The sequence below is a fragment of the Protopterus annectens genome, chromosome 11.part0, assembly GCF_019279795.1.
Source record: "Protopterus annectens isolate FY-2018-M chromosome 11.part0, PAN1.0, whole genome shotgun sequence".
Taxonomy (NCBI): domain Eukaryota; kingdom Metazoa; phylum Chordata; order Ceratodontiformes; family Protopteridae; genus Protopterus; species Protopterus annectens.
Genome location: NC_056745.1, coordinates 1,331,713,538 through 1,331,734,001, shown reverse-complemented (window position 1 = coordinate 1,331,734,001; position 20,464 = coordinate 1,331,713,538). Strand labels below are relative to the sequence as shown.

The window sequence follows — 20,464 nt, the reverse complement described above, 5'->3', positions numbered from 1 at the left end:
TGTCAGAAAAAGTTAACAATTGTCTTGCCTGTGGAAAGCAAATACCTCACAGAGATTTTCATTCTTACTGCATCACCTGTTTAGGCCCAGACCACGACGTCCCTCGCTGCTGGTTTTGTGCCTTGTTTAACACCCAGATTATTCGTTGTCGGGCTATCTTTGCCGCTAAATTCTTTCGCTCTCATTCTCCATATTCCAAAATGGCTTTGATAAGCCATCCGACTACCGATCTTGCGTAAAAACGTAAGGATAAAGACAGAGACAGACCGCATAGGTCCAAAACTGCCGACAACACTTCCGTTAGTCGCCGGTCTGCTGGTACTCAGTGAGGCGCCTTCGCAGCCCCTGATGCCTGCTTCTGTAGATTCGCAGGCCTCTGCCGAGACCCATTCGGAGTCCAGTATGCCGCAAGATGATGCTTCGACTATGAAACCTGCAGATGTCTCTACCTTGGATGGGTCTGGAGCCGCTGTGCAAGCACAGGCTTCTGAGTGTGTATTCCAACCTTCCGATGTTCGCATTAAACCGGCAACTTTGTTTTTGACTAAAACTGCCAAGTTTCTCAGGCCCAAAGTGCACACTACGCCTATAAAACCGATGACTAAAGTGCATGCTCAAGCTCCCATGCCACAGAAACAAATGCTTAAAATGGCTGAAGACCTTATTACTCTAATTAGGGGACGTCAGCCTTCCCCCGCTAAAAGACAAAGAATGGAATTTCCTTCTGATTCTACAGACCATGAGTCCGATGACTCAGATCCCTCTGATTACCAGGACATACCCTTGTCTACTTATGAGGATTCTGATGCAGTGGATTCCATTCCCCCTGCCTCTCCTCCAGAAGATTTTTCTTTTGGTGAAACCTTGCATACCTTAAAGAGAGCATTTCTGTTGGGAATGCCAAGACTATCCTCAGTCCAAAAAGAGACTCTCAGAATTTTTAGACTTGCCCCAGCACAGGCCTCTAGCTATACCCCTTGTCCTGGATATTGTGGATGATGTCTTCATGGAATCTAGTCTTACTCCTGACACCTTACCACCAGCTCCTAGAAAACCTGACAGGTACTACAGAGTACCTGACTCTCACAAATTTCTCTCTAAGAATCCTACTGCGGATCCAGAGACTATTTCCCAGGGACCTAAAGTCATAAAAGCTACTACAGCCAAAAACCCTACCCCTTCGGACAGAGATTCTAGAGCTTTAGACAGCTGGGGTAATAAGGTATATACCTCTGCAACTCTTGCCATCAGGGATTTGAATTGCTATGTTGAAGTACCAGCAACATATTATGGAACTACTTAAACAAAAAATGTTGTTACTTCCAGATTGTGGAGAAAATGAAGATTTACAAGAGTTTAATACATTCTGCAAACCAAATTAGTAAACATACTTTGCAGTGTGGTTTTGATGCCTTAGAAGCATCTTGCAGGGCTGCTGTCACTGGGTCTGTACTGAGTAGGCATGCTTGGCTGAAGGAACAAATCTTGCCAGAACATGTCAAAGCAAAATTACTAGATGCTCCATTAAATCAAGATTGTTTGTTTGGCACAAAGACAAGAAGTTCTTAAAAAGATGGAGGAAAAAGCTAAATCTATGCAAAGTGTTTAAGATTTCTTACAAGTGCAGCCACCTAGATTCAGTAGGCATTGGCCTTCTAAAAATTGGTCCTTTCCAGCCTCTCCCAGACCTTCTCAGTCCAAACCCAGGGGAAACAGACCACCAAGACTACAGTTTTGGGGTATGCTGAGATTTAAACAATGGAATGCTCCCACCTCAAAAACAGGGAGTGGTAAGCCACCCCCCTATGGGAAAAGTTCACAGTGGCTTTTCAATCATCCTTCCCAGCCCTGCCCAAGTACTTGCACCCCTAGGAGGAAAACTCGCCCTTCTTAGGACCGATGGATTCTAAACATTGTATCCCAGAGATACAGATTCTACTTCCACTCTCTGCCAACCCCAAGCGGGTTGCCAGACCTGCCTCCAAACCAGTGGGCAGAGGCTCAAAAGCAAGTACTTTCCTTTCTCAATATCAGAGCTATCCAACCTGTTCAACTAGAACAAAGGGGACAGAGTTTTTACTCCAGACTGTTCCTAGTGCCCAGAAAAGAGAGCTCTTGGCGACCTATCCTGGATCTTCCTATTCTCAACACCTTTCTGGTGGTCCCAAAATTCAAAATGCTTACACTGCAACAGCTCCTTCCTATGTTAGCCAAGGATACTTGGTTATCACCATAGACTTAAAAAAAGCTTATCTGCACATCCCCATAAGGGAGTCTTGCAGGAAATATCTATGTTTCAAGGCAGGCTGTATGCGCTATCAGTTCACTGCACTTCCCTTTGGCTTATCTACTGCACCCAGAGTATTAACAAAGTGCCTGTCTCCAGCCATTGCATTCTGCAGGCAGAGAAGTATTAAAATTTTCCCATATTTGGATGATTGCCTGATTCAGGCGGAGAGTGAGGAATTGTTACTACAGCACCTGGCATTTGTAAAGATACTCCCAACTTCTCTGGGGTACACCATCAACGAAAAGAAATCACAACTGGTGCCCAGTCAACAGATTGTTTTCCTGGGAGCAAGCTTGAACACAACTTCCCAGATGGCATTCCTCACTCCAGAAAAACAGATCTATTTGACAAACTACTTCAAACTAATGGCCACCAAAACCCAGCTATCTGCAAGGAAAATACTGCAAGCCCTATGGTTCATGGCCTGATGCATTCTGTTAATTCCATATGTAAGACTGCATATGAGGAAACTTTAATGGTACTTAAAAAGTCTCAGGTGCCAACATTCTCAGGACCTGGAAACAGTGATTCCTATCATACCTTGTCTAAGGGCTGAGTTCCTTTGGTGGGCAGAGGCATGCACCCACAATACGGGACTTCCTTTCACTCAACCCCCCGACAGCAGACTCATCAGACTATGCATGGGGGGCTCACATGGCAGGCAAATGCATTCAAGGTAAATGGAGGCCAAGACAAATCCCCCTGCATATCAATCAAAAAGAGATGCTAGCTGTACAGAATGCTCTGACAGATTTCAAGTACCTTATCTGTCCAGGACAGCTTCTGATAAATACAGACAACACCACTGTCATGTGGTACCTAAACAAGCAGTGGGGAACTCATTCCTACCCACTCTGCAGGTTAGCCATGGCCTTGTGGAACACAGCCTTGAGCAACCAAGTGCACCTTCTAGCTCAATTCCTGCCAGGCAAACAAAATTCACTGGCCGACGACTTAAGCAGAAATCTACTAGACCCACACGAGTGGAAACTGGAAACTAACTCCTTCAAACTTCTAATCCAGAAGTGGGGGACACCAGAGGTGGACCTCTTTGCCTCCCCCCAAAACCATCAATTGATCAGATTTTGCACTAGAAATAGTCGCAACAGAGCGTGGAAGGTAGATGCCCTAGCCTTTTCATGGAAAAGCCCCTCAATTTATGCCTTTTCTCCTTTGCCCTTCCTTTCAAAGGTGCTACTCAAGATCAAACAGGACAGGCCAAAGACCATCCTTATTGCCCCAACTGGCCACACTAGCACTGGTACCCACTCCTCCGCAGTCTGACAGCAGTGCCTCCCTGGCACCTAAATCAGACCCCCTCCCTACTGTCCCAGCAGGAGGGACAGATTGTGCATCCACTGCTGCAAACCCTAAACCTTGCAGCCTGGCTTATCCCCTGAATACACCACCTGCAGCCCTCAGCAAACAGGTGTTGGAAGTCATCCTTGAAGCCAGAAGGTCTAGTACTAGGAAATCCTATTCTGAAAAATGGAAAAGATATTGTTCCTTGAGTCAGTCTCAAGGAAAGGATACAGCCGTGCCCACCTTACCTCAAATCCTGGATTACCTAGCAGAGCTGCTCCACAGAGGCCTATCCTTCTCATCCATTAAGACTCATGCCTCTTCCATCTCCGCTCATTATAATACTGAGCCTTCTCTCTTTTCTCACCCCCTCATCAAATGGTTCCTGGGAGGAGTCAACAGTTTAAGGCCCCCTAGGAGAGCTCCAACCCCAGCCTGTAACCTTAACTTTGTTCTGGAGAAGCTCAAGCTTCCCCCCTTTTGAACCTGCTGCTTCAGCAGAGTTTAAAGTCCTCTCTTGGATAACAGCCTTACTTCTAGCCATCACTTCAGCAAGAAGAGTGTCTGAGTTACAGGCAGTAATGGCTGTGGAACCCTTCATTATTTTCCACGCTGACAGGGTTTCCCTCAGGACTAATCCATCATTTATGCCAAAGGTGGTATCCAGTGTGGCTTTAAACCAATCCATTCATTTGACAACCCTTTTCCCTAATCCTCAAAATAAAGGGGAAAGGATCCTGCACTCCTTAGACGTGCACTGACAGCTTAGGTTCTACCTTGACAGGACAAAACCTTTCAGAAAATCTGACCAGCTGCTAGTCGGCTTTGCTACAGGGGAACAGGGCAAGGCCATTTCATAGCAAACCATTTCCAAATGGATAGCACACTGCATCAATTTCTGCTACAAGCACCATGGAAAACCTGCCCCACAAGGGATCAGAACTCATTCCACTAGGGCTACCTCAACCTCTACAGCATTTCTCAGGGGACTCCCTACCAGAGACATCTTGGAAGCTGCAACCTGGAGTTCTGTACACACCTTCACCAAGCATTATCACTTACTATCTTTTCTAAATCCAGAGCTGGATTTGCTACAGCAGTCTTACAAGGCCTGCGTGCCAGCCCTAAAACTTCTTGACAGCCTCCACCCTTCCTCAGCTTTGGGAATCAACCCGTGTGTGATGACTGCAACAGGGAAACATGAAGAACATAGTACAGTTGTGTACACTTACCATAAGCGTAGATGTTCGAGTGTATTCACTGTTGCAGTCCTGGTTTCCCTCCCTCCAGCCCCCTTGTATTTTCTATACTTTCAGCCTATCTGTTTTTTGGCTATATTTTATGGCAGGGGTATTTACTTTTTACTGGAGGTGTTCCACACCATGTAATAGCTTCCTATTTTGGGGGCTCCTGACATTTGGGACATGAAAAACTGATGTAATGGCGTTGGCTGCATGTTTTAAACCCTTGATGACCTGACGTCATGGAAGAGGTGACAGCATCCGACACAGAAATCCTAAGACTCTGGCTTTCGGGCCAACTGAGGGCTACCTGCAGGCAGATAACCCAAATGTGATGACTGCAACAGTGAATACACTCGAATGTCTACATTTATGGTAAGTGAACACAACTGTATTTTCTTGGTAGCCATCATGTCTGCCAGAAGGGTTTCAGAGCTGCAGGCATTGTGTATCAAGAGGCCCTATCTGGTCTTTCATAAAGACAGAGCATCACTTCGGATGACTCCTTCCTTCCCAAAGGTTTCTGAATTCTCCATAAACCAGACCATTGATCTACCAGTGTTCTTTCTGAATTTTGCCAATAGAGGAGAGTACTGCCTTCACTCTTTAAACATACGTAGACAAGTGAGATTTTACCTAGACAGGACCAAACCTGTCTGTAAATCTGAACAGCTTTTCATCTCTTTTTCTGGATCCAGAATGGGAGGAGCTGTTTCCAAGGTTACATTATCAAAATGGCTAAGGGACTGTATACGTTTCATCTATTCCCTCAGTAATGAGCATATGGCAAAGGTTAAAGCTCACTGTACTAGCTCTATGGCAACATCTGTAGCTTTCCATTCCAGGACTTCCATGGATGACATCTGCGCAGCAGCTACTTGGGCTAATCCTCATACCTTTATCAATCTTTACAAATTGGACTTGGTCTCCAGCGGTAGAGCTGCCTTCGGCTAAATGGTATTCAGGAATGTTTTTCCATAAGGGCCACCCATGGACCTCAAGGTAGCTCTTGGGATTCTGTCCCATCAGTGATGACTGGAAAGAAGATTAATAACATCAGATAAAGAAGTTATGTCTTACCATAACGTTCCATCTGTGTTGTTCATCTTCTTTCATTCATCACTTCCCACCCTCCTTCCCCCTCCAAAGCCTCCTGGGGGATGCTCTGAGTCTAAGTGGTGTCCTAGGGTATTTGCGAAGAAGTGGCCTTGGGTTTACTTCTCTTTCTCTAGCAAACTCAATCTGAGGTAACAGGGAGAAGGGAATTCTGGGTAGAGACTTAGCGCGAGAGATTTTTTGGCCGGCGCGAGCTTGATAAAAAGGCCGACTCTGTTCCAAGGGCTCAGAACCGAACCCCTCAGTGATGAATGAAAGATGAGCAACACAGATGGAACATTATGGTAAGACACAACTTCTTTTTATCGAAAAATTGTCTGTTCTGCCACTGCACAGAAATTCAAGCCATCCTTTGGCCAGTAAAGATTAACAGTCAGTCTACCAAGGAGGTTGCTGCTTCCAGAACTTAAGACTGTATCAGTTGCAGATATTTATGCCCTTGCCAGTGTCATTTATATATATATATATATATATATATATATATATATATATATATATATATATATATAATTTTTTTCCCTCCTTCAAACACTGTATCTCCAGATGTTATGCTTGCTTTGACACTGGTGCTGCAGGATTCAGACTTTTGAATGTAGACTGACTTCATGTCCTGTTTCCTTGGGGAGTCTTCCCAGCTGTTACTCATCACAAATGGCTTTCTGAAATAAGGTGCAACATAAGTTCATAGGTTCTTACTAAGCTTGTAGCCAAGGAGAACACCTTGATTATTTATCCATATCACCTAATACTGGTAGAAGGCTAACAGATTCATGAGTACTTACCATGTTATATGGACTTTGAGATGGGTCTTTGCGATAAGGCCTTAATATTTCTCCAGCTTCCTGTTGCTGGACTATGTTGCCATCCACTTAGGCTGTCCTGTGGACCTGTAATTATAGTAAGTTGTAGTTGTGTGTCGTCATTATTATTATCTCATGTTATCTTTCAGGCAGAGCTCACATATGGAAAATGTGGGACTCAGCATTTCATCATAACCTGGCATTGGAGATGTCAAGTATGTGCTGGGTGTGTCTGCCCAAATGAAAACAACAAGGGATTATAAAGAGTTTTGTAGAAATACTTCTAGGATGGTGATTCCAGTTCTTACCCACTGAAACGATCCTTTTGGAGATCAGTATAGTGAATACTCCCACATTAACTGCTTATAAAAGTAACATTTTTAGTTTTTTGGATGATAATGTATTAGCTGACTTTTAATTTTGCTTTTACTTATTTCTTTGAGATTTTACTGTTGTCTTTGGTTGGAAAGGATGTGAGGAAAGAACAGAATCACATTGCTTCAGTGGACCATATCGTGGCTGACACATTTTTATATCTGATTGTAATTTGAGCTAAACTTTTACTCTCCACTTTTTTTAGATTTGTAGGCATTAACTGCTGAGTGATGCCCTTTTGAGGATCTATTTCTTCTGATGAAATTTGTATAACTGTGCTGTTAAGATATTGTTACATGATTTACTTTTATTTTTATAATTAACACACAGAAAAAATCTTATTATTGCATAAAAGTTTTTTTTTGTTTGCTGAAACAAAAGTGTTTGAAAATATTTTTACTGTTTTCATCTTCTGCCTTATTTTGCAAGTAGCATTCTGTTTCATTAGTTTGGTACAGCCATACCTGTGTAGTTTCAATATATTTTGTTGTTCACAGGAAGATCGAGGAGCTTTTGATATCCATGATTATGGGGACAGAATAGTTGCAGCATTCGGTTATGTTGGAGAAAAACGATCTTTTGCCAGTTTAATGAAGGGGAAGGAGGCGTATGAGGTGTGTCGTTACAAGTTAGCAACCCTTCAGTTGGTAAGTTCAAGACAATAGTTGCTGGTGAGCCAGTACTTTTCAACTGCCCTAAACTTTCTCATCTTTTCAATACTTTCGTACTGTGAGGACATTTTTTCTTCTTGGTTTAAGCCGTTTTATGTAGAAATGCTGACAAAATGATAAAAGTCTAACTTTTTTCTCATGACATTTTTGATGGCGTTTTTGCCTAGATTGTTTGTTAATGTTTGTATGAATGTTGCACTGAACAAAGCTTTCATTTGTGTGAATGTTAGATTTTGTAAAATCCACTTTTTTGAAAGTTTTTACTTGTATTGAGGCACTAATATTGGCTACCATTAAGAAGTGAATTATTAGGGTGAGACATAGGAGTTTGTCACTTGAGAATCTTTTTTTTTTTTTTTTTTTTTTTTTTTTAACATTGCATCTAACATCACAAATTGCATAGTGACATGAATACACATTCCGTTATGAAAGAGAAAGCAAACCATATAAAATATTGTTTTCCTGCATTATACAAATGTAAATTCTGTCTTAATTTATTGTTCAGTTTAGCCTTACATTTTTTTGCTCATGTCCTCCCTTCTCTGAAGTATCACTCCTCTTCCTGAACATTTTTATATATGTATTGCTCTCACGGATTACATTTATTTCTCTCTAATTTACTCCTTCCCTTTTCTAAAGATTCCCCACATACAATTCTTTTATTTCCTTTACAACATTCAGTAATTCTTTTTCGTTTGATTTTCATTTTCTAGCAGTTGCTTTTTATTTTTTTTTTTTGGCAGCTAACAGCATTAAACTTAGAAGGGCCTTACTGTGTCTAGGCAATTTGATATCCATATCGAAGCTCAAAAGAATCATTCCTTTAGTTAAAACAATTTACTTTTTTAGTAGGGATTTCTAAAATGCATGAACTCACTGCATTCCCAAAAGCTCCCCTGTGAACTGTTATTGAAATCTGTACATACTGGTGTAATCTAACCTCAGAAAAATGAGATTTTTTAACCAAGAAAAATGCTGGTAAATGGTTTGTGGAGAGAATGAAGTCAGTCATATGACTTATTCCAAATGTCATTGGTTTAGTACTTGAAAGAATGCATTTCTCCTATTCTACTCACTGCAGTAGGACAAGAGAAGTTTTTGGGGAGTATGTTCTTTATCCCTTGACGAGGGATTCCTCAGTGCCTTCCCTGTAATTACTGTCCTTATTGCAAAACTGTGAAAAGGGCCATTATCATCATCACCCTCTTTTAGCCGATAAGGGTGCAGGTTCTCGGTGTCAAGTCCCAGCAGTCTAGGAGGCCCTCTCATTTCTAGACAAGGAGGTCCAGGGCTAACCTGCATTTGTTCCTGAAAATGGTATCAGAATTAGTTTTGAAAATGTCCATTCATTTCCATGCTTTCTTTGCCAGGGTAGAACCTAGGGGATAGAAAGTCCTTCATACCTTGGCTGTGCACTGCCAACTCGGATTTTACTTAAAATGAGTGCACAACTTTCGAAATATTGAGCAACTTTTAATTTCCTGTACTGTGGAGATAGAATGGCTGGTAGTCAACAAACAAAGCCTCTCCAAGTGGATTGAGTTGTATTGTCGTTTGCTATGAGGTAGCATACCATCTGTTTGAAAATGCTGTTGTCAGTGACTATTCATTTAGTGGCATAGCGTTTCTGTTGTTTGGTCAACACCACAGACATCTGTGCACTCCACCACTTGGTAGTCAGTCCACTCCTTTATCAAGCATTATGATGTAGATTGCAGCTCCAGTATTCTAGCATCCTTTGGTACTTTAGCGGTCAGTTTTCTCCTTAAAGCTGTACTCTGGCTTCTTGGATGCTGGTAAATGGATGGCTTGGGATTTAACCTATTTGTAGACTCACCAAGATGATCCTTGATGTTGGATATAACATTCATTCTTAAAGAGGCTATTAGGGCACCAACAAGTCTCTGTTTTAATTGCACTCTATTCGGGACTTGTAAATTTGGGTAGATGTATATTCTGTCATTGTAAGCCATGTAGAGGCTCCACTCTTCTGCTTATTATTTTTGCTTATTATTTTTAAGAAATCTGCTCACTTATTAGTTTGAGAAAATTAGGCATGCTCTCCTAGTGTGAAAAGTGACATCACACTGAACACCAGGATAGGGAGTACCTGCCCCTGAGTGCAGAAGCTTCCAAGAAAGGGTGAGCCTAGTTTTAGATTATTGAAAGGTGTTCTCATAAACCAGATGATGGTGGAAGAACTTACTTGTTACAGATTTGAAAAATGGAATCATTGTTGCAGAAAATGTTCCCTCCTTCCATCTCCCTAGGTCTTTAGATGTTGTGGGTGATGTTCTTCGTGTTTCACTGTTGCAGTCATTACATTTGGGTAATCTGCTGGCAGGTTGCCCTCAGTCGGCCTGAATGTCAAAGTCTTGGGTCCTGCGTCGGTTGCTGTCTCCTCTTCCATGACGTCAGGTCATCAGGGGTATAAAACAAGCAGCCAATGCCATTTTCTTTAGTCTTTCTTGCCACGCTGTGCCCGAAGCAGAAGCAGTTTGCAAGTGCCGGTCGGCCAACTCCTGAAATTTTCAAATTCGAGTTTCAGAACCGAAGTCTGCACTTAAAGCTAAGTACCCTGTTGGGGAAACTTTTTCTTGCTCCATACCGATGTCAGTAAAAGTTAATAATTGTATTACTTGTGGGAAGCAAATAACTCATAAGGATTTCCATTTATACTGTATTCTTTGCCTAGGCCCATATCATAACGTGCCTTGCTGTCGGTTTTGTGCTAGATTTAACCAACGCACTATTAAGCGTCGGTATATCTTTGCTTCAAAATATTTTGGAAACAGATTTAACTACCCTGACATGTCGTCGGATAGCAATCTGACTACAGGAGTTCGCAAAAAATGCAAAGAAAAGGGCAGAGACAGACCGTCTAGGTCCAAAACCGACGACAAAGCTTCCCCTAAGCCAGTCACCAGTTCGCCGGTACTCAGTGAGGCGCTTTTGCAGCCCCTGATACCCGCTACTTTCAAGTCGCAGGCCTCTACCGAGACCCATGTGGAGTCCAGCATGCGGCGAGATTCTCAAAGTATTGTACCCATGGATATCTCTCTCTCTCGGATAGGTCCAGAGCCGCTGAGCAGGCACCGGCTTCTGAGGGTGTCTTCAGACCTCAGCATTTCTATATAAAACCGACGCCAGCTTCGAAAACAAAGACAAAAGCAACTTCTAAGGCTAAAAAACTGACGCATGAGCCACGTGCTCAGACCTCTATGCCCAAAAAACAGATGATCAAAATGGCTGAAGACCTAATTACCTTGATCAGAGGTTCCCAACCGCCCCCCCCCCCCCCCCCGATAAGAGGCCTAGGCAAGACACTGATTATGAATCTTCAGATCAGGTTTCTATTTCTTCTGATTCCTCTTCTGATCAGGAATTTTCTATACCACCCTATGAGGATTCAGGTGCAGAGGAATCCATCCCATCTGCATCTCCTCCTGAAGATTATTCCTTTGGAGAAACCTTGCATACTTTGAGGGAGCATTTTCATTGGGAGAGTCAAGATTTCTCAGAATCAAAAAAGAGGCTTAGGGATTTCCTTCTTCTCCCTCAGCATAGGCCTTTAGTCATACCTCCTGTATTAGACATTGTTGATGATGTGTTTCCAGAATCAAGCATGACTCCAGACTCCTTACCTCTGGCTCCTAGCCAGCCAGCCAGATATTACAGGGTTCCTGATTCACACAAATTTGTATTTAAAAACCCTGCTGCTGACCCTGAAACTATCTCACAGGGTCCCGAAGGTGTAAAGGCCTCAACAGCTAAAAATCCTACCCCCTCTGATAGAGATTCCAGTGCGCTGGATAGATAGGGAAAGAAGGTTTATACGTTTGCAACCTTGGCAATTAGGGCCTTTAACTGCCAGTTTCATATGCTTAAATATCAGCAGCATGTTATGGGATTACTGAAACAGAAAATTATGTTGATTTCTGAATGTGTGGAAAATAAAGAATTACAGGAATTATTGCATGCAGCAGAACAAGTTGGAAAGAATACTTTGCAATATGGTTTTGATTCCTTAGAGGCCTCCTGCAGGGCCGCAGTTACTGGATCTGTGATTAGAAGGCAAGCTTGGCTAAAAGAGCAAAATTTGCCTGATCATGTTAAAGCTAAATTGTTGGCTGCACCTTTACAGCATGATACTCTGTTTGGTATTAAGGCAGAAGAGGTTTTAAAGAAAATGGAAGACAAAGCTAAGTCTATGCAAACTGTAAAAGACTTTTTACAAGTGCAGCCACCAAGATTCAGTAGACATTGGCCTACAAAAAATTGGTCCTTTCCTGTGTCCGACAGAGCTTCACGGGGCAAATCCAGGTGCTCTAAAGGCTCTAGATACCAGTCACAGGATTTTTACAGGTCAAAGCAGTGGGGTGCCAATTCCAAATCTGGAGGAAATAAAGCGCAACCCTACAGTAAAAAGTCTCAATGACTTCCGTCTGCCATCACCAAGCACTTATCTTTTGGCAGCCCCCTTGGGGGGAAAACTAGTACTTCATGCTCAAAATTGGCAGTTAATAACCCAGGACAAGTGGGTATTAAACATAGTATCCCAGGGATACAGATTTCATTTCCACACTCTGCCAATTCCAAACAGTTGGCCAGATCTGCCACAAAATCAATGGGCAGAGGCACAGAAACAAGTTATGTCCCTCATGGATATGGGGGCTATTCAGCCAGTGCCAGAACAGGAAAAAGGACAAGGGTTTTACTCAAGACTGTTCTTGTTACCCAGAAAAGACAAGGCCTGGCGCCCAATACTGGACTTATCAATTTTGAACACATTCTTGGACATACCAAAATTCAAAATGCTAACTTTGCAGCAGCTTCTGACCATGCTGGGCAAGAACGCTTGGCTAGTGACTTTAGACTTAAAAGAGGCATACCTGCATATCCCAATAAGGGAATCGTGCAGAAGATACCTCCGCTTCAAAGCTGGCTTCATGCATTACCAATTCTCTGCACTGCCCTTTGGCTTATCTACTGCGCCCAGGGTCTTTACAAAGTGCCTGGCACCAGTAATTGCATTTTGCAGGCAAAGAAGTATACAAATCTATCCTTACTTGGACGACTGTCTCATTCAAGCAGAAAACAAGGACATTCTTCTTCAGCATCTGGCATTTGTGAAAAGGCTTCTAACATGCCTAGGGTATACAATAAACGAAAATAAATCACAACTGGTACCCTCTCAAATGATAACTTTCCTGGGTGCGAGCTTGAATACAACTGTCCAGATGGCTTTCCTTACGCCAGACAAACAAAGGCAACTATTTACTTCAAACAGATGGCAACAAAAACCCAGTTATCTGCAAGACAAATTCTGCAGGCATTGGGGTTCATGGCATCCTACATTCTACTGATTCCATATGCAAGACTGCATATGAGGAAACTACAGTGGTATGGAGTCAACATTGTCACAGTCTGGAAACAATGATTCCTCTCATTCCCTGCCTACAACAGGAGTTTCTTTGGTGGGCAGAGACATGTCACCAGAACATGGGACGGTCTTTCACTCTACCCCCTGCCAGCCAAACCCTAACTACAGACACATCAGACTATACATGGGGGGCCCACCTGGTGGGGAGATGCATTCAGGGCATATGGAGCCCAAAACAAATGCATCTGCATATCAACCAGAAAGAGATGTTAGCTGTTCAGAATGCCCTGACAGCCTTCAAGGACTTACTTCATCCAGGACAACTACTGATAAAGACGGACAAAACCACGGTTATGTGGTACGTAAACAAGCAGGGGGGTACACACTCCTACCCCCTTTACAGACTAGCCATGGCGTTGCGGGACACGGCCTTAACTTACCAAGTACATCTTTAAGCTCAATTCCTGCCAGGAAAACAAAATACTCTGGCAGACCTAAGCAGAAACCTTATGGACCCTCACGAGTGGAAACTGGATCCACAAGTCTTCAGCATGATAACAAAGAAATGGGGGAGCCCGGACATAGATCTGCTTGCCTCTCCCCAGAATTATCAACTGGACAAATTCTGCACAAGGACTTATCACAGACAAGCATGGAAAGTGGATGCCCTATCCTTCAGTTGGAAAAACCTACCAGTTTACGCCTTTCCTCCTCTGCCTCTTCTTCCCAAGGTCCTACTAAAGGTCAGACAAGAAAAAACAAAAATGATTCTAATTGCCCCGGACTGGCCCCGCCAACACTAGTATCCAATCCTAAGGAATATGCCTCAACTCCCTCCTTGCCTCAAATACTTCATTTACTGTCTCAACAAAATAATCAGATCCTGCGCAATCAGCTCCAAACCCTGAACCTGGGAGCATGGCTGATCATGTAGTTATTCAAATAACACCTCTCAGTAAATCTGTGATGGATGTCATTTTGGAAGCCAGAAGGCCTAGTACTAGAAAATCTTATGCTAATAAATGGAAGAGATTCTGTGCTTTGAACCAAGCACAAGGAACTGACACAGCAAAGCCAAATATTCCTCAGATTTAACGATACTTGACTGAGATGCTTGACAAAGGCCTATCTTTTTCATCAATAAAAATCCATGCCTCTGCCATCTCGGCTCATTACAACACAGAGCCACCGATCTTTTCTCATCCTTTGCTAAAACAGTATCTTAGAGGGGCCAAAAATTTAAGGCCTCTCAGAAGATCACCAGTTCCTGCATGGGACCTCAATTTTGTGTTGGAAAAGCTCACCTTGCCTCCATTTGAACCAGCTGCTACTGCAGATATAAAGTTTTTATCATGGAAAACAGCTTCACTTCTGGCAATCACTTCAGCAAGAAGGGTTTCAGAGCTACAGGCCCTCATGACTGTGAAGCCTTTTATTTTATTTTACCCAGATAGGGTGTCCCTCAGGACCAGTCCTTCTTTTTTGCCTAAGGTGGTATCCAGTGTAGCTCTTAACCAAACTATTCACCTGCCAACGTTTTATCCAAATCTGCAGAACAAGGGGGAGCGGATTCTGCATTCCTTGGATGTGCACAGACAACTAAGATTCTACTTAAACAGGACCAAATCTCTAAGAAAAACTGATCAGCTACTGGTGGCATTTGCTGCAGGATTAGAAGGAAAGGCTATTTCAAAGCAGACGATTTCAAAGTGGATAAGCCACTGCATTCGTTTCTGCTATTTGCATCATGCTAAACCGGTGCCCAAGGGCATTAGGTCTCATTCCACCAGGGCTGCATCTACATCAGCAGCTTTTCTCAGAGGGGTACCAACCAAAGACATTTTAGAAGCTGCTACTTGGAGTTCTGTTCATACTTTTACAAAACATTATCATCTGCCTCTCTTCTCTAAGTCCAGGGCAGGCTTTGCCACTGCAGTTCTGCAGGGCCTTATAACCGCACCTAATGCTATTTAGCTACAGCCTCCCATCCATAGCTTTGGGATTCCACCCAAATGTAATGACTGCAACAGTGAAACATGAAGAACATAGTACAGTTGTGTACACTTACCATAAATGCAGATGTTAGAGTGTATTCACTGTTGCAGTCCAGGTTACCCACCTTCACTGTTGCAGTCCAGGTTACCCACCCGCCACCCCCCTTTATTCTACAGCTTGTCTTTCCTTCACTATATTCTACAGCCTTTGTGGTGTATTTGCTTTTAGATGAAGGTAAAGTTTATGTTGTGACCATTGCATGTATTTATAGTTATATATTTATATACATTTTTGCTCCCCATTTGGGGGGACCGGACATCTGGGTCAAGAAAAACTAAAGAAAATGGCGTTGGCTGCCTGTTTTATACCCCTGACGTCATGGAAGAGGAGACAGCAATCAATGCAGGACCCAAGACTTTGATATTCAGGCCGACTGAGGGCAACCTGCCAGCAGATTACCCAAAAGTAATGACTGCAACAGTGAATACACTTGAACATCTACATTTATGGTAAGTGTACACAACTGTACTTTTTTGATCTTAGTAGTTTATCTTGTATCAGGAGTATTCTTTAGATGGTACATTTTTGGGATTTCCTTCATGTAGTCTCGCACTTGGCTGTTTTTTTTTTTTTTTTAGTAGGACACGTTGTAATGTCATGTACTAGACTCAGACAACATACCTGTCTTAGAAACCCATCTGTTCTTTCCTGCTTCTCACACAGTTGATGTGTCAGTTGTGACATTCATTATGAAGAAGTTCTGACACACATTGCCTGAGAATGTTGGTATAACCACCAGAGCACACACCACGATCCACACAAGCATTGCCTATAATGTCTAAGGGGAGATTATGACATAAAATGTTGCCATACGTTAGCATTTCAACACAGGGACCCAAAGATGCAAGAGAGAAAACTCAGGACCAGCTTAATGATCTGCCAAGATAGATTCATTCAAAAGTGTCTGTCACAGGGATCATAAGCAAAGCTAGTTGCAGGACGCTGTGCATATAAGAAGGGTATGAAGGCAGATATTGACAACACTCTTCTGAAGGCAAGTCCGTCAACAAGAACACCTTGAGGAACAAGTAGGTAACCAGCAAGGGTTTGAGCTTGTACTACTTGTACAGACAAAAGGAAGCATGTGAAAGTTGTATCCCTGATGGCCACGTGAGTGGTGGCTGCATTTTGGGTTCTAAGCCCCTCATTTCCCTCATTAAAGTGACTGAGCTTGCCTGGCACTGACCTTCACATAGCAAATGGTGCTCACCTCTAAGTCCAGCAAATTTCAGTGGCCCAGTGTAAGCTTGGTTCACAGGACTTTCTAGTACCAGTGAGTCACAGAACAGACCCCTAACGTCAAGCCATTGCTTGACTGTAGTAGAACCCCTCTTCGAATTTTGACTTTGCATCCTTACTGATCTTGGACAAATGACAGTGAACTTGTTCACCACCAGTAATTGTTAAGGTTTAAAGTACTAGCAGTCTTCATACATAAGACTTTAGTGCCTTTGCTGAAGGCTTGAAATATAAATTATAAATACCTTCTGGACAGTAAATGCTGTTAAAGCTTGCTGCTGTAATAGCAGACATAGCATTCAAACACTTTCAGTATTTTGTTAAAAAAAAGACCCAGACTTCTGTTTTTTTCATATAACTTTTCACAAATCATATGTCAAGTAGATTGGAATCCACACATTTTAGACGCGTGGTATTAGCAGTTATTTTTTCCAGCCAAACTAGAACTTTGATATTATTACAAGATTTCCAGATGGGTGGCTTTTAGCTGTTTACAGAACAAGAAATGTGATGCTTCTTTTGCAAAATTAACAACTTAAGTATTACACTGTCAGCCTCAAGCTTTACATGTTGAAGTTTAATTTGTCAGTAATAGTTTACTCCAGTATCATTTAAAGTATACCTCCCCGTAATACTGAAACGGATTAAGTGGGCATTGAAAATGGATGGACTGGAGTTGTAAATCATTTGGCTTTGGCAGAGATTGACTACTGTTGAAAACAGGCTGTCCAAAACACATTAAGCTTAGACAAGAAACTATCAGTGAAGGTTATTATATTTGTGCAACTGTTTTAAACGTAAGGATGATATCTGCAGTAGAGATTTTTTTTCATGTTGTTCATTGCTGCAGTAGCCTTAACCATATCAGTTATACCCTGCATATGATATAACAGCCAGCCAGCTTCCAAAGCTTCACGTCACCTTCCACAATTTCAAATCGTTACGTAGGTTGAGATGAACTGACTGAAAAGTCTGGTTTGGATGTCAAGCCCTTCAGAGGTTTCCTGCCACTGAGAAGAGGCCGAGGATCGACAGTTGGCTAATGTTGTTCCATTGCTGAACAGATAAGTTCCCTTCAGGGGAAAAACATTCCGTATCATCCTTTTACTCCCATTTACTTTCTTGGAAAAACAAGTATTTGAAAACTAAGCAAAGGTATTTTTTTTAATTATTTTATGACTTTTAAGTACTTTTAAATAGGAGTGCACTTTTTACTTGTGTTGTTAAAAGTTGTTTAAAACTACTTTTTCTGTGGAGAAACGGTGTTCATTTTACTTCTGGGGGCTGAGGAAAGTGTTTAAAATCCCCCCCCCCCCCCCGGGGAAAAAGTTACTTATTTTTCTACTTTCCTGTTTTACTGAGTATTGCTGCTAATCTTCCTCAGGAAACAAGGATCATTTTCACCTTAACCATGGAACAAAGCATCAGTCCTTCAGTCAGACCTTCTTCTAGCCACTAAAAGAAAAATATTAAGCAACCTTCACCAAAATTTGCCTCAGTCACAGATGGGTGACTGCTGTGACCAAAGCAGTTTCCACAGGCCACTCATATTTTTCTTTGGATCCCTCTGGTGTAGTCCATAATAGCCAGCATGGACGAAAGATTAGCCACATAACTCTGTCTGTTGGGATCTCCTCAGTGGGCAAGGGAGAGACACTTTTGTTGGTCATGGAAGAAGTAGCAAGGGATGTTGTGCCCATCCGCTGTCAAGAAGAAACAGAAAACTAAACAGTTATCTTCTTCTGTGTCAGTTACTCTAGACAGGAATAGTTTATTGGGCTTTGTTCAGGGTCTTGACCTTTCTTGTAAGGTAACTTCTAGCAAAAGGGATTCCTCTTTCCCTGAAGAGGTTCAAAAATGGAATCTATAGAGGATTATGAAGGGACAGATGCATTTTTTCCCCTTGGGTTTCTGATTCAGATTCTGAAGTGTGTGGTATCTGATGTTCCCAGAGAGCCATTCTTTCTCTGAAAATATTTCCAGGATGAACAAATATTTTCAGTAGGAGAATAGTGAGGTCTCAGTCCCTAATAAATATTATGAATTTTTACAGCTATAATTTGAGAACCTTCACCCATCCCCCCAGTGCTGTCAGCCTTGGAAAAGGTTTTTGTCACAGCCTGTGATTTCCCTGTCCGTCAGTTGGCTGCCCCCTAATAAAGTAGATTGCATAATGTTCCTCAATCTTTCAAGTACTTCTGCACTAATCCCAGATCTGATCCAGCAACTATAGCTTTAGTAAATCCAGCTGCTGTCATACTTTTTTGTTAATTCTACTCCTTCTCCTTCAGATAAGGATGGAAAAGCTTTTGATAAATTTGGGAAAACCTGCATGATTCAGCAACTTTGATATTTAGAATTTTAAACTGTCAGGCTCATACATTGAAGTTTATCCTGACTAATTGTGAGAGTATGAGGAATGTTTTGGCTTCAGTTTCCTTTTGTGAAGAAAAAAATCTAAATTGCGTAGTTTAGTTTTTCTGTTTTTCAAATCACTACTCATTGTTTAAAGTGTGTTTATGACTCTGTAGATACTTCATCCAGGGCTGTTGCCACTGGTACTGTTTTGAGGGGTTTGCCTGACTGCATTCACAGAACCTCCCAGAAGATGTGTAAAATGAAATGTTGAATTCTATCTTGGATAAAGATTTAGTTTTTGGACCTTTGCAGCAGATGCCATGAAAAAGTGTGATGAGAGAGCTAAGCTTACTCAGGGAATCTCTCAGATTTTTCAGCCCTCCATCTCTAAAATCTCCAAGGGATTCTTTGCTCCCTCATCTAATTTTGGCAAGAAACAATATATAGCCTCAGCAGAATACTGACAAGCAGATGTTTAAAAAGCAGTGGTGGGGGGTGGGGTTCCTGGAAGAAAGCAGGAAACCCCACCACCAATAACAAAGGACAGGCAAGTATGTCAGAATAATTATGTGAGGCACCTTGTCTCCCCCAACCTGCCAGTCCTTTATCCCTTCCTGAAAGTCTGAATTTCCATTTCTCTCTTCTGCAGAGCAGAGCCACAGAGGTGATCCCCGGGGTGAATTTCCTATTTCCCATCCAATCATCAAGATTTTTATTGAAGAGTGCTAATGAGGAGCTTTGTTTGATATAGATATGTTGTTTGTTCCAGAGTATGGGAAGTCTCTGGGACAGGAATCTATCCCTCCAGCATGTTCTGTTTATTATGGTGACAAGGTTTATACATGCTCGGAGGGATTGAGATTTCTTTAAGTGGAGCATGTCCAACAGCTCTTGGTTTGACATAGCTTTGTATGTTAGGTAGAGACCGCCTCTGAGCAGGCGATATGCGACGGAGTAAAGCTGGGGGTTTTTTGAGACGGTCTGCATAGGGCATCTGTTTGAGGCTGGTAATCCTCTTTGTGAGGAATTTCTGCGGCCTTTCCAGTTGTTGTAGATGTCTTGTGAGGTACATACCAAAAGGGGCATTGTACTCTATAATGGGTCTAATGAGTGACGAGTAAAGGGGAACAATGACCTCTTTTTTCCTGGATGAAAAACCTTTTGTGATGAGGTGTGCCATGTAGAAGGATTTCCTAACTACTGTGGCAATGTGATTATCAAAGGAAAGACTACTGTCCACCTGTCTCCCAAGGTCTCTTATCACACTTTCGGTGTTAAGTAGACTACCACCTATGTGGTAGCTCATAGGTACAGAGTTTTTACCAAAGGGGATGACAATGCACTTTTTGGTATTGAGCTTGAGGCCATGGCTTTGACACCAGGCATCTGTCTCAGTGAGGCCCTGTTGTAGGATCTTTGCATTGTTAGGAGTTTCGATTATGGCTCCTAGTTTGCATTCATCTGCGAACTTCATTAGCGAAAGGCCTTCTGTGTTAGCTTGTACTAGAGAAAAGTAGATACCAAACAGGAGAGGACCCAGGACTGAACCCTGTGGTACTCCACTTGTCACTGGTCTGAAGTCGGATTTGGAGTCTGCTACTTTCACAATGTGGGTTCTGTCAGTGAGTCAGTTG

General features: G+C 42.3%; 1 protein-coding gene across 2 annotated transcripts in view; it reads left to right on the top strand.

The window, feature by feature from the left end:
* NCAPH2 (non-SMC condensin II complex subunit H2) overlaps positions 1 to 20,464 on the top strand; it is a 1,876,179-nt gene that overhangs the window by 1,778,111 nt on the left and 77,604 nt on the right. For both annotated transcript variants that reach the window (XM_044088651.1, XM_044088650.1), the window contains exon 19: positions 7,622 to 7,771. In XM_044088651.1, the coding sequence (XP_043944586.1) occupies positions 7,622 to 7,771 (150 nt within the window). The remainder of the gene's footprint in view (positions 1 to 7,621; positions 7,772 to 20,464) is intronic.